This window comes from Hetaerina americana, unplaced genomic scaffold (assembly GCF_022747635.1).
Source record: "Hetaerina americana unplaced genomic scaffold, ioHetAmer1.1.p SCAF_6, whole genome shotgun sequence".
NCBI lineage: Eukaryota > Metazoa > Arthropoda > Insecta > Odonata > Calopterygidae > Hetaerina > Hetaerina americana.
In genome coordinates this window covers 14,965,958-14,981,849 of record NW_027287205.1, presented here as the reverse complement: position 1 = coordinate 14,981,849, position 15,892 = coordinate 14,965,958, and the positions used below count along the sequence as shown (strand labels likewise).

The window sequence follows — 15,892 nt, the reverse complement described above, 5'->3', positions numbered from 1 at the left end:
CCAACTATGGAACTCAGTCCTTTTATGAATGAAAAATTTAAGTGTTTACATATGAGATACATGTAAACATCTCCTAAAAGAGACTTAACCGTTATTTTGTATTTGATGCCGTTGTTTGAGATGGTACTTCTTCCTTGATTAGATTGCCCGTGTTTGATGTCATAACTTCACATTGCGAGAGCCACTTCTTCCGGTCTGCACTCTGCCTTGTCGCTTCATAGAGTGTTGACAAAAACAATCCAAGCATCCAGGGCAACTCCCAAGGGCCTGTATTTATAAGTCATCTCATGCTGACATTCATTACCTGAAAATTTCTCATGCCGGTGAGGTTAAGCTTCGTCATAACAGAGCAATGAACAAGACTAAACAGCATAACATGTTGTTTTCGATTTCTTTCAATTCTTCCGGGAAATTTCCTAAAAGAAATGGGAGATTTTGCTAAACCATTAGAACTATAAAGTACTATATTTTCCTTTCACATTAAAAGGTGTATTTGTGAAAATGTACACTTTTAATTTTATATTTAACATGGTAAAGGTTTATAACATTTTCCGATTATTTCAATTCCAAACGTCGTCAATAAGCTGAAGTAATTTTTGTTGCAAAAATAACCGCCCAAAAAATATTTTATGACTTAAAAGCCATATGTCTACTAAAAATATTTAAGGTTAGGTAATTGATAATTCCAAGGGAACAAGAGGGATTTCTTCGATAAAAAATATAAATTATATGCGATCCCTACAAAGTGTATGTAGTACTTCAATGCAAAAATGTCAAAGTTTAAAAATCATTCACCTTGAGTGGGATAAAAAAAGATCAGGATTTGACATGGATCCCAGTCAAGGCGAATGATTTTTAAACTCTGAAATTTTTGCACTGAAATGCACATTGGCGGATGACTCCGTTAAAAGTTACTGTCGCGGCATCTCCCGCAGTTTCTTTGAAATTTGTATTTAGTATGCCTATTCAGGTAAGTTCATACCCTCTACGCATCATCTAAGGGTGTTTTCATCCCGCCAGCTATTTTAGTATCTATTGAATTGTCCAATATGTCAAAGAAGACTCTTTCATGACTCAACCTCCGACACGAAGACGACTATTAAACTTTTCAACTATTACTACTGCAGAATATATCGAAATAAAATGTTTAAAATATTCGTGAGGTTTCATTTGAGCATATTTCTTATCCAAATCTATGATTATAACAAAAACAATGATTTAAAATTTGATAAATTTGGACCTAGCATAAAACCAGCCCAAGTAATTAACCTGTGCCTCGTCAAGTATTTCCTCTCATTTATACAGTATCGAAGTACTCTTTGCGGGTTTCACTTAAAAAAACAGTCATCAATTCATCATTTCAAAAGGTCTTTTGTTTGCGTTAATGTATCTAGTACCATTCAGCAAATGCAAAACCGATTAAATTGTTTTTTTAATTGGTTAAAATCCCGTCGTGAATTACAGCGCACTAAAACAAAGAGTGTTCCACAATATTAAATTTCAATTTTATACATAAGCAAAAGCGATAATTGGCATACAAATTTTACACATTCAATGAGAAAAAATTACACTTCCCAGAGGCATTCATATATTTCCTAGTACTTTTGAATTTATGAGAGAGTCGCACATTTTAGTCTTAACTTCAAGAATAGAGGTGCTATTTTAGCTTTACTCTAGGCACATATGTTTGCAAATCTCTTACTTTGCTGTGCCCTTGATTATTTAACTCTTTTTAATATTAAATTCGACGCAATTTTTGGTCCTCTTAGGCACTAATTTATGACTGTCAGTCATTTTATTTTTAGCCACCTTGTTTGACGTGAAAAATCTGATTATTTTCTATTGGCGTATTATTGTTTTCATTTACTTATTATAACGAGAATTACGTGGGCAAGGAAACGCGTAACAAATTAAAATCCCATAAAGTCGTGTCCCATAAACAAGACCATTTTCTCAAATTAAGAGGACGATTTTGAGGATTAACGAAGTATTAGACTGTAAATCGGAGTACCTGGTTCGTATCTCTCTCTAAGTTATTCCGTTTCTTGCTCCCAATCTCCTACATAATCACCCAAATTGAAGTGGTTTACGGCCCTTGGACTAGAGAGATTGTGTTCCCCAGGGGGAAGAAATCCTCACTGCTCCCCCTCGTGTTGCACGATGAGACGTGGTCGAAAGGGTAGGAGAGGTGGGGACACGGTTGGGGAGGGTGTGCGGCGGAGGGGATCTGGATTGGAAGGATGGCGAGGGGGAGGTTAGGCGGTGTGGTGTGGGATGGGGCGGGAGCAGAAAGAGCCTTGGAGAACGTAGAGGTTTGCTTGAAGCGGGGTGGGGGGAGTTGTCTCTTCCCTCGGAGAGGAAAGGGAGTGGGACGAAGGCAATAGGCACTGTGGAGAGAGCGGCGAGGAAAGCGGGGAGGACCTTGGGGAATCGCGAGGTTTGCGGGATTTCTCGAGCGCAATGAAACAAGGTGGGAGACTGGAATTATGCACGCTAATGCTTCGGATGTGCGATCGAACAAATAAAACGCTGGGTATAACGATGGCGAAGTAAATCTGAGAAAGGCCCGAGTTCTGAAGAAGAATCTGAGAGAGTGCGCCATCCAAAAAAGAAAGGAATAAATTCCCCCAGTATTCAGAGAATTACTCCTGGTCGAAGGCGGTTACCGTTTGATATTTCAGGATGACCCTAGGTGTTTTTTTCTTCACGCTAAGTGGACAAGATGAGGACATTTGCCAAGGTACTTCGGACCCAAAAAAAATAAAAGAACTGGTCGAGAGGTCAAATGGGTTCGGGTTTCATTCTAAGGACAAAATAAGTCTCTTTCGATAAGGATATAATTACTTGGGCAGCGGAGAATGCTTCGAGTACCACTCATGAACTAACTATAATATCTATAATATAATAACTATAATATCAACTATATTTAGCATGGAATTAATTTTTGGGCCCATAATATAGAACCTACACAACATTTGCTTATAAGCTCTGCCAAATTTTTTGGTCAAAATTGACTTATTTTCTAATGTATAACAATAATGTTGGGGTCATCATACTAATTAAGACATTATACATGTTGAAAATTAATTTTTTTCACTCTCCCTAAGGTCTAATTACTATTTTTAAGTCTCGTGTGAAACTTCCTTTTTTTACCTCTATTTCTTCGTAACTTTAGCTTGAATTCCTGCTGTCAAAAAAGCTTACGACTCACTTCATATCTCTAACCCGCCTAACCCACGTACAATGTTCTATAACAAATATAATATTCTGAATATCAATATTCCCTCCATCCACTTCCTCTTTGTCATTCCCATCTATTTTGAATTCACGTTTCAACTTTCTCTCTTCATCCACCCTACTTAGAACTTCAGCGTTTTTATTATTCACGGTACAACTTTTTTTTATCCATTCTAAATCTAAATTCATAATCCTAAATTCTAAATTCATAATCCATTTTTCTTATCCATTCAAATTTTATCCATTATCCGACAAATTGGTCACATTAAGCACATTTAAGTGTGCCTAAAATCAGGTGAGTTGGATTTTTAGACGACTAGGATTAGGTTTTCCAGTACACAGGCAGTTTTCTGTTCGCAAAAGCTTGGATCTTAAGATAACTTTAATATGTATAGAATAATTTTTGGTTTTTAAAATGGGTACCCTGCTGGTTTTATCCAGCATATACATACCCTTGTTCCTATTTAGTATTTGAAAAACTTCAAGTTCGAATCCAAACATTGAAAACCGTATTTTTGTTAAAAACAATGCCGAAATTGACAGAAGATAAAGACGCTTCCTGAAATTCCAATGGATATAATTATAACGCCATTTAAATGTTTATCATTTTTAATTCAAAATTAAGTCTATGACTGAAATAGTCCCCATTGAGGCTAGACTACGATCATTCTAAGATACGTCTAATCCGATTATTGTCCAGTCAAAAGGCCAGCCAGATAAAACAAAGGTTGTGTTTGCTTTTTACAAATTCAGTAATATAACTGAAAAGTTATTAATCTAAATATTTTGAAGAAACTCATATAATATTCGTCTACACTCTGTCTAATATAAAGTGTTTGACTACGTTGCTACAGAATTGTGAAAAATTATATTTAACACATTAAGGGAAGAAACGTGAAATACTTGATAGAATGAAATGATTCACTAAGAGTGCAGCGCGTGAAAGTGGTTCAACTGTCATGAGGTCAATGCCATGGCAGTAGCCAGCCTAAATTTTTCTATAGTCTACGTGAGAGCCTACCACGGCCTGAGGCTTCAATGAGTGACACTTTAAGTAGGAGACCCAGTCAATATTTTCTATTTCAAAAGATGTTTTCTTTCTACGAGTTCATCCTTCCTACGAAGAACTGGAACCTTGTACGTATAACTGTTATTTTTTTAAATAGCCTTCTACTATCACATAACTCAAGATTTGATCCACAAACCTTTAGGCCAATAGCCGTTCGCGATATCCGCTGGGATGTCAGCGTCTTAAAATATCTACATCAAATAAATGTATTATAAAATAATACACTCGCAATATGGACTACTTAAGAAAATTACGTGTTTAATATCCAGTGCTTTCCGAAATGAAATATAGCCCCAGGGATCTGAAGCGTAAGAATTGCAAATAATGAATTTCCTCACGCATAAAATTACCAGATTTTAGTTTTTAATGCCAATGCCGAGAGAGTTGGAATGAGAGAATCTCGCGACAGTATTCTCCGACTCAGTGGAGGGAAGAAAAACAAGCAAGGCATAAGTCCTGGGATTAGTTTGGCGCCTCGGTATCTGGCCTCAAAACTTTCCGCAAAACTAGATTCCGGTATCTCATTGCTATAGCATCTTCCGACCGCGATGACTCGCCTTGGTTTGGCATAACCTGCCTCGTGCGCCTCATTCCGAAATGTCCCCTTTAACTCTCTCCCAGTTCAAATTTCTTTCTACAACTGTGCCTGGTAAACTATCCCGACTCGAATTATATTCGATTTGATTACCCCCTGCCCAATCACTGTTTTCCCTAAACTACACCGTCATTTGATCTCCGTACTCCGCCGCTAGTCGATGAGCGGGCCAGTTTGATGAGCAACCATCACTTCCCGCCCCGTCCCATTTTCCCAATTAAATCTAGGTCTTGATTGCGAGCCAGCCAGCGCGGAACCACTCTCGCGGGATGGCAGTGCCTCACTCTCCTCTTTTGAGTTCTCACCGTCGTCTCAAATAAGCTGTCATTAACTAAGTGCCTATTAACATTTTCAAGCACTTGCAGCAGCATGGGAGAAGGGCGGGAAGAGAGAGAAGGGAAAGGGAGTGGGAAAGTGCGAGGAATAATAGAAGTTGGGGAGAGTGGGGAACGTGGAGGCAAGTACTTTTTTGAACGGAAGAAAATCAACGTAGGCCGAGTCAAAGATCCGTTTTTATTTTTCCTTAGAAAACCTGTTGGAAAAAAAATCCTATAAAGTAGATACGCTGAAAAACACAGAGATAAGCGGCCACTCCCGCAGTGACTCGGGGAGGGTGGGGGTGTTCGCTGCGCCCTTGGCCGCGGAAGGGCTTTTGAGGAGGGGGGAATTAAAGAAGTGGGTAAAAATACAGGTGGGTGGAGGGAAGGGATGAGCGGAGAGCAGGTGGATTGAATGGGGCCGTCTCCCTCCGTTTACCCGCCCCGTCGTCTTGATTAGAGCAACTCCCTGCGCCAGAAACATCCAACTTCCCACGGTCTCGTGAACTCAACCCCTCCCCACCCGCTGCTAACCGCCTGGAGGGGGCGGTCGTATCAGTGGCGGTTGGGGTGTGGGAGGGGACTCCGTAGAGTTGCCCAGGAGTAGGTAGGGGGGGGGGAGACCGAGGAGGTTTCCAGGGAGTGGAGTTGAAAGTCCAGGGCGGTACGATGAGGCGCCTGGCAACGCCGCCAACCCAGAGTGGGCGATGGTGAACCTCCGGAGCGGCTGATCCTCAGCCGGAGTGGGAGCCGAGATGAGGGGTGGGAGGAAAAGGCCTTTCGGGGATGTGGAGAGAAAAAAGAAATGCTTCATCGCGAGGAATGTTTTCAAAAACGAAACCCTATGCTCGCGAAATTTAGTTGGACTTGGGGAGAAAAAAAAATATGAAACAATGACGGCTTTTATTTAATTTTCTCAAGAAAACTCCAGAATTTCTGGGGGATTCACGTGGCACCATTATTTTTGGACCCCGTTCCCTCAAATGAACTATCCATTACTAATGTTTCACGAATCCAATTGCGTCACCAGTGGGCAAATGACTGCGTCAATCTTAGAGCTTCTGTCTACCTTTACATAAATACTTTTCTTTAAAAATATACTCTAGAGAGAGCCGGAGCTCGAAGAAGATGACTCGATGCCATCAAAGGGCAGTAAGAGGGATTTATTAAATTAATGATGAGCTTAGTGAGAAATAAAACTCAATGATTAGATATTAAAGGTACTGAACAACGTATGTTCTCACGGAAAATTCATATTACTAGCATTATAAATAAAAAAAATTGTTTTTTATGCATGCACGAAAATAAAAAGATAAAATGGGAAGAGCTCTGTCATAAGATATGCGTAGGTGTACGAATATCTCAAAGAGGGTTTGCTGTGTAAAAGGTTATTCCACTGTCTTCTTATGTCCCTATTAGGCCAATGATAACCCATAGTAGAGGGAAATAAAAGAGAAGTTGATTTCGATCAAAAGGTATAAACTGTAACAGATATACATACATTCAACAGTAATTCATATTTAAGAAGAGTCACTTAAAGTTCTGACCGCGTTGGGAAATGCAAATCGGATGTTATTTCTCAATGAAAGGATACGAGTTCAATCATACAGTGGGGGAGGGGCACCTAATAGTGGCTGACTTGACTCTGGAGACCGATTGAGGGACGTTATAAGCCTTCTTCTCTATCCTTTGATGCAGATGGGGCAGTCTCTAGCCCGAGGATCTTGAAAGGGGATACAAAAATAGTAAAAGGCGAAAAGAAACCACTCCATTTAAGATCCACATGGATGCCGCGTGTTATGCAATCATGGATAATGGATTGCATGCAAAGGAAAAGTCCTGATTGTGGGCCTCGGAACCAAAGATGCCGTATGAGAAGGATTAGGGCTTCTCAAGTCGTCATCCAGCGAAATCCTTTCAGTAAAAAGAATAATGAAGGATTGATAACAGGAACATGGAATGTTGGAACAATACTGCTGGCAGGTAAATTAGAAGAAATGAAGAAAGTAATGCAGGATATTATTATAGCTATACTAAGGGTGTATGAAACTAGGTGGTTGGTAAATGAAGAATTTAGTCGGGATACTTGCAAAATAATATATAGTGGGAGCGAAAAGAAGAGAAAGAATGGGGTAGCCCTAAATCTAAACTCCAAAAAGTATCTAGCAAAAATTCCGAGTTGAAATACTAATAATGATTAAAATTGGAGGAATGCCTACCGATTGGGTTATTATACAAGCACACTCTCCAACGTCAGTCAATTTACATTGTGAGTGTTCTTTTAATTGCTATCTATTTTATTTGTGTGCTATTGTGCCGTCCAAATGTTTATTTGCTCAAGTGAGTGCGATATATATATATATATATATATATATATATATATATATATATATATATATATATATATATATATATATATCTACAGACACACATATATGGTGTATAGTTTCCGAAATCAATCCAAAATCAATCCAAAATGAAATCCAAATTACACACACACCAACTAACTTCCTCTTCATAATACGCAATTAAAATCGAGAATATAGTCTAGCTTGTTCCATAATCCCAAAACTTTTTCTTGTTTTGTTATTAACCTGATTCGATTATATATCCTTGATCATATATTTCCTTGTGATACGTATGTGAAGAGAAAACAGAAGCTTAAAGAAAATTTTCCAGTAAATTCAATTGCATTCCATAAAAGTACTCATATTGCATTGCAATTTCAAACATCACTCACATTTTTTCGGTTTCAAACGGGATCGAGGGATAAATGCATAAAAAGATCTCGAGTGTGTCTCGGGGCAGATTCGCGGGATGAGAATGGAGAAGCGAGCAGGAAGAAACAGCGAGGGGAGGAGGGGAAAGGAGCGTTGGAAAAAGGGACACGGCCCTCTCGCGTCGAAAAGGCATCATTACTCAGCCATGTATGTGGGTGCATTATACGGCGTTCGGCAGGAGGGAAATGGCTGCAAAACAAAAGAGGGATGTGAATGCAAGGCGTCATTCCCGTAATCCTCGTCCCCTCCCCCCGACGCCAAATCACCAACTCCATCACTCTCTACCCATTACATTTTGCCATACCCGCCCCTCAGCCACGCCCAGTGCCCTCAACCCCGATTTTTGCTTACGAAACCATCCCCCAGACTGAATGCCATCATTGCAAACTCTCGCCCTTCCCCTTCCTATCGCCACGCACAGTCTACAGCTGCAAAAGTGCATATGCGCACTCGTAAGTGAACGCATGAAAGGTGCGGTCCATTCCACACACCACAGCCCGCTAAAGTGCGCCGGAGGGTGAGGGGTCTTCTTTCGGTTGCGTGGCCGTCGTAACACCATCTCCCTGATGAGCGTCGAACTTATCATTCCTTGAAGATGCGTTGGTTGGGGTTGGCAGGCAGTCAAATGGGTTAAGTTGGCCGGAGAAGGCGTGGGGGCTGGAGGGGTGGCGGTAGAACAGTGGTTGGTGGGCGGGACGGTCGGGGATGCCTGGATTCCCTATGGAGGTTGACTGAAGTATTTAAGGTGTTGGAACAAGGGGGAATTGTGGTGGGAACCAGGGCAAAAATCAGAGGACTACCCTTAGGCCACCGACTGCTTTTGCTCTCACGTCCTCATTTAAGTGAGTTTTCTTCGCCGACTAACGTCAACACTTATGGACAAGTCAATTTGCTTTTCAGTCTCAATAAGTTCAATAATTTCTCTTCTGTTGACCTTACTGCCCATCTCTCTCCAATTGCGTAATATAGCAGTGCACCCCACGCAGAGGTACAAGGCATTCTTTCTCAGCGTCCCATTCATCAATCTCCTCCATGTGAAGACAACTTTGCGAATCGCGGTTCTTCTTATGTTAATACTACCTTAAGCATTGTGGTCAAAAACACCTCCTATATATTATTCCACTTCCTTAAGTTCGTGAATTCCTATTCAAACATTTAACTTAGCCACTCTGTTTCTCGAAACATTTGTTACCTTTATTTCATTTACATTAATTCTCATCCCATTGCTATTAAACTGGCTTTATAATGAACAGCGAGCAATGCTTGGTTATGGAATGCCCGACTGGCAAACTAAAGCCTGACAAACCGCAAACCTAACTGTTTTTGTAAATACTGTATAATTAGAAATACTACAAAAGAGGCCATAAAAAATCTTTGTTGAGTGTTTTTCTACATACTTCAGTATTTTCACGAAAATCTGTCGACCCACAGAGCTATGTTTGATTTAAACAACCTTAATGGCTATCTATCTCGATTTCAAGTGTGCCTGGATCGTAGCTATCGTCAATCACATCATTTTATCTTTCTTCGCGCATGCATGCCGGCCGAACGTTTTTATCACAAATTCTTGTGTATTCTCTGAAATAAAATATCACCAATGATGCTCACTTACTAAATGTTTATTTTTTGAAATTCGAGCGAATAAGTAGGTATTAAAACCATAATTAAAATTTTCCATTGACCAACCTAGGTTTCAATTTGTGTTATCACGTTTAAAGTTTAGTTTGCATTTATGAGTTTCATGAATTTTTGGGTTCTGCAAAGTGATACTTATAAGTTTCTTACATATTTCATCATGAGAACAGATTCCTGAAATATTCCCCGCATTTGACCAGTATAGTTTCTTCATGATAGCAAAAAAATTAAGCAAACAAAGAACCACGTCATGTCTCCTAATATCTATTATTTCAGAAACTGCGATTATGTTTCTACGATAAACTCTGGCTATTTAGATGCCTTATTATCGAAATAATAACTGAATGCTCGATGACCCTGGATGCTGTGAATGTAGAGACGATAGGTCAGCTATTATTCATTTCAAAGTTTAGTGAATTGGTTTTGGAATTATTGTGATTTTGGAGTGTCGGTTCCGCAGAATTGTTCCGTTTAATCTCTAAAATAAAGGTAACAGTAACGGTAATAGAAATCAGATGGACATCTCATTGCTAAAATTCGAGAAACGGATAATGAATTGTACCAATTTTTTCGGAGGGATTTTGTACAAGTAAAAAATTCCAATATGGTCTGTATTTATCATATTCATCTACATCTACATTTACATAATATCCCACAAGCCGCTGCAAGGGCATGTGGCGGGGGGCGTTAGGTCACCACCCGTAATAAAGTACAATACCACATGCAAAAACAACAACATGGAAAACTACACCCACAGTAGCGCACACACTCATACAAAAATCCCTTCATTCAACACTCATACAAACACATATACCTTAAACCAACAAACAACTGCACCCCATATATTTTACTGTTTTTGTATTTTTATATCACGCTTTAGGACTCACTGCGGCATTTCACACAAATAGAGCGACTATAGCCTAATTTTGAATTCAGACATACATTCAAGTAATTGTTTAGAAGAGAAAATTCTGAAAATATATCTGTCAACATCGAATAGTATTACAAGCATTTAATTAGTTCACTCCTTTTTAGTGCTTGCGTAAAATATAAAACTTTACAAGAATGTGCTAGTATAATTCTAATTAAGCTTCAGAACATGCTGCGTCGGGCTACGAAAAAGGACCATTAATAATGAACTGAAACCAGGTATAATTAAATACCTTTTCAAATAATGCAATGATTTTATCAGGAGAGGTTGCCACTTGGTATACGAGAATCAACTAGGCAAATGTTGAACAATAACCGGATGGTAACCAGCTAAATACCGCGTCAGTCACAACACTAATGGACTTCAGCTACGTCGCCATCCGGATCCCCGTCGTCGGCGGGAGGGGAGGGTCGAAGGGAAAGAGGAGGGAGCGAGGACGGAGAAAGGGGGGGAGGTGAAATAGGCTTCCCGACGGCAAGGTATCTCTAAAAGGCTCACATGAGAGCTGTGGGCATTTTATATGAAAACGGATGACAAGTGAGGGGAAGTGCGAGGTTGGGGTGGGAGGGTGAAGGCGGGGGAGTCTCCCTAAACATCCCTTATCCCCTTTTGCCTTAAACCCGGCGCTAAATCACCCCGGAATTCTACCTCGAAAAATTGCTCCGCCACTTGGGTCTACCCTGATCTCCCTATCTGCCTCCCTCCTTTTTACGCCACACACGCGAACGACTCTCACAAGGACTCTTAGACACAATGCGAATCGTCCTTCCTTTTTCCCAGAGATGAACGTCTCCACGTGCACTCTGTTTTTCGCCTCACGCTCGTATGTGAGTAAGCATGCAAATACGCTTTTCTCCAACTTAAATAGCACAGGACGAAACGGAAATATGGGGTTTACCTCATTTTCACGGTCAGGATGGGGAAACAGCGAAAGCGACCGTCAACGCTGACGCATTTGCTCACGTCGCAACTTGACGAGGGCAAAGATGGGAGGTGCGGCGGTGGCCGCAGAGCCCCCGTAGGCAGGCCCCCGCGATGCCGTACCGTGTATTCCTTTGCATTACCTCAGTCACCTCCTAGAGCTTCGTCGCTGGTCGCGCGAGCGTGTGCTGTGGATCTCAGAATTCACCTGGCCGGGAGAGGTGCAACGCTTTAAAGGATTTATTATTCAGTGGGTTGACAACGCGCTTTATGACCCGCTTCAGTATTCCCTTTAGAGTCGTGCCGAAATCATTTGCAAAGCAAACACATTTATATCGCTCGGTTATAATTTCCAAAACATGCGCTCTTTAATGGCGGTATTCCGAAAGTTCTCCCCTAGTCATTCAGGTTGATGGGACTCTAGGCACTCAGAGATACGAACGTGACACATTCTTTTTCTGGCTTACCACAATTGACAACAAGAGGAAAAAATCTGTGCTCAGAAATTGTATTAAAGCCGCACTAACATTTGAGTAATTATTGCTGAAATAAAGGATCAAAAAAATACAGTTAAAATTAGTTGCATCAAGGTTAGATATTCCTAATTATTTTAAAAATGTTAAGCAAAAAAACGTGATACAACGAATCTATTTATTAATAAACAATAAATAAATGCATACATGGCTATCAAATTTAAGTTTTACGTATATCTGCGGTGGCTTAGGAGGAGATTAAACATTATTGGCATGGCGATACCAGCTATAATCAATCCAAATACGAAAACTAATTGAAATTAACCAAATAGAGGGAAAAAGTGAAAGAAGAAATGATAGCAAACAGGAAAACAAAGTTGCGAAAAGAACGCCTTTCATAAGGGAAAGGAAGAAAAACGGCTGATGAAGGAGGATTTGCAAGTGGAATATAAAACAAGCAGAAGCAAATGATAATGAAGGAGCCAGTGTACCCACATATTTTAATAATTTTACTGAGCGCACTTAAAAAATTTTAGACTCTGACTGTATTCATCCCACGGATCTGGCTGTACGAAGACATGAAAAACAGTGAAGTTTTCCGAGAAAATACTATTTCAAGAAATTATAACACCAAAGAGAAAGTATTCGCTGACGTCTAAAATCAAATCAGCTCTTTTTACAAGATTTGAGATTGATTCGAGCATGTGCTTCCGCAAAATAGGTAAAAAGTTTAGAAAATCGAACACCAGAATTACAAATGTAAAGGCCTGGAATTATGCACAACCGCTTTAAACATCTAACAAAACCAATATAATTCTTCTTTTCAAGAAATATCGAAAGTATTACCATTGTAATACACGAGGGTGACTGTATGTATTGATCATTTGATTCAAGTATTACTGACTCTAATTAATTGAAAGCAATTTCGCATACTTTTCTTCTCGCAAATTTTGCGGCAAATCCAAGGTATTCGGGTAAATTTATCTCGGGTCTTCCACCGGGTCAATGGCTCCTTTTTCCAAGGTATTCGATTTGAATATTATCTGTAAAAGTGGAAAATATTTCATGGCATCCTAAAAATTACCACTTCGACAAAATGTTACGTTAGTATCTTTAAAAAGCAAAGGGATTTCAAGTATTATTGAGAAATAAAAATGACAAGTAAATTCCCGGAAAACGAACCACGAAACCATAATTAAATACTGAGGGCACTTGAGAAATCAGTTTTAATTGATAAAAAAGCTCCAAAGTACATATTATACGAATAAGGTAAACGCGAATGTTTCCCTCAAAACCAAATAAATACAAGAAAAACAAAGAATCAGCAACATGTACATGTTTTTTCCATAAATTTGTAGTTTCAATTCCGAAAGGCTATTGATCCTCAAATATAGAATCACACGAAAAAGGCTTGAGCAATGAATTCTCCACAGATTGCACGGTTATATAATCTAGGTCCCAAGACCAAAGGTGAATGCTTTATAAAATGTATTCTTTAGCTGATACTAAACCCAACAAATCAGACAGAAATCCTGAAGCTAACATTATTTTCAGTACATCTTGAAACACACGGCCAATGCTACTGCAATAAGTTTAGTCCTATCATTGGTTATAGGACATTATTAATTCACGGATCCATGCATTTAGAATAAAAGATAATTTAAAAAATTTATAAAGTTATTAGATATGAATTCCTATATTGAATATTAATATAACTATTTATTTGTCTTAGAATCACATGCAATCCGTTTGAATGAAGAAATATAATGCATATATATATATATATATATATGCATTATATATATATATATATATATATATATATATGCATTATATATATATATATATATATATATATATATATATATATATATAATGCATATATATATATATATATATATATATAAAATGCATATATATATATACATATATATATATACATATATATATAAATGTATTCATATATTTCATAATATTTATAATAGTAAAATACCTAATAACTACGAGTATTTACCACTGTCTACACGATGATAGAAGAAGATACTTTGCATTTCCACATAGAATTTTTTTTATTACGATCTACGTTTCGCTACGGCGTAACATCTTAAGTAGCATAAGATGTTATGCTGTAACGAAACATAGGTCGTAATAAAAAAATGAAAATTATATGTGGAAAAGAAAATTATCTTCTGTCACTAAGATCGATTTATACCATGTTGCGCCGGAAACTGTGTCATTTCCGGCAACTCAATCATAATAAACTCCCTACATACATTCGTTAGTCTTACACTTACAAATATTCATACTTGAACATTATTCATAGATAGAAATAAAGGCTATTACCAACTCAATACTATAAAATATAGAACATTTGTAAGATTAAGTGAGAAAGGATGAAATATCTGATGTGTTGAAGTCATCAAAGGTAATCAAGCTAGCATTAAATGAAACTGATTTCCTAGCGTTTCTGAGTTTGTTGAAGCGATATTTATAGAATGTAAATGTCGACGACACCCGTGCGAGCATAACATCAGACTAAGGAACTCTTTCCCACCACCCACCTTCATCCCCACACCTTCGCTCCTCCCCTCTGCACCTTGTCCAAACCCGTTCTTTCTCGTCATTCATTAGGAGCAGCGGCGGCACAGGGCCTCCTGGTCGGTGGCGGCGACACCCTGGTGGCGGCCGGTGTGGTGCCCCCGCCACCCCCCGCAATCGGGGTCACCTCCGCCTCACCCACCCTTCCCGCGGCGGTCCATTCCGCTGCAGTGGCGCCCTCGAGCGGCGGCTCACTGCAATACGGATTGGCCAACGGCGATGAGCCCGACTTCATCGAGACCATTAAAAACGTGACGGTGGCCGTGGGCCGCGAGGCCATACTCTCTTGCTCCGTCACCGAGCTGGACAATTACAAGGTATGTACCTACTCCGAACATGTGCATACACACACACACATATATATGTATATATATATATATATATATATATATATATATGCACTTATTTTCCAAAATTTTCCTTCCCTCGGTGCATTCTCGGGGAACGCAAACGAAATGTATATATAGTTATTCATTTTTTTCATACGTACACGTTTTCGAACTTTTATGCTTTCATATTTTTTATCCCACCACGGTTGATTTTTTCTCCGGTTCGAAATGCTTCGGCGACTGGCCGTTTGAAGCAGATGCCCCGCAGTGCTTTGACTTGGACTCGAAAATAAATGGAGGGAGAAATGTATATTTTTCCTGCAAAGGTCGTTTAAAAATATAACGATAATTATATTTTCTAAAATATTATAATGAAATATTAATATTTACCGTTTTAAACATTTTTAGAAATGTGCTTCGATTGCATTTGAAAAATAGCTCAATCTTTTCATGATAGCTACAAAGAGAGACAGAATTTTAAAAATCATTTTAACGAAATCCGTCATTTCAATTTTGACAATCTAAACGAACATGTTTTTCCAATCCACCTTTTTCATTAGCTGTTGATGAAAACCAATAATTGCATTTCCATCTTTTGTTCATGGGAAACGTTAACACAGGTTTTATGTACCATTCCAAGTAAAAGAATAAACGTAGATTTTGACAGAGGGTAGTAAATATTTTGAAATAAGTATTTCACTTCAGTGAAATATTATTCATGTGCCACAGGAGAAACCCTAGACTTGAGAAACAGTTTTGGTATTAGGATCTCAGGTAAAAAAATGATTACCCCGATCGGAAAACTCATTACCGACTTTTATAAAACACCAAAATATACGGAAAGATTCAAAAGGTTTTAATAATATCATAATAAAATAATGATTTTCATGAATAAAGGATTTCTCTCGCATTTCTAGACCATTTATTTAAATACAATTTAAAAAAATAACATATAACGAATAATTTAACATGTAATGAATTCGTTTATAGCAACGTACCAATAAATA

At 38.7% G+C, this 15,892-nt stretch overlaps 1 protein-coding gene across 1 annotated transcript in view; it reads left to right on the top strand.

The window, feature by feature from the left end:
* Positions 1-7,032: 7,032 nt before the first annotated feature.
* Positions 7,033-15,892, top strand: part of LOC139695260 (protein amalgam-like) — a 194,691-nt gene continuing 185,831 nt past the window's right edge. The window contains exons 1-2 of the mRNA XM_071593954.1: positions 7,033-7,201; positions 14,590-14,873. Coding sequence (XP_071450055.1) covers positions 7,033-7,201; positions 14,590-14,873 — 453 coding nt within the window. The remainder of the gene's footprint in view (positions 7,202-14,589; positions 14,874-15,892) is intronic.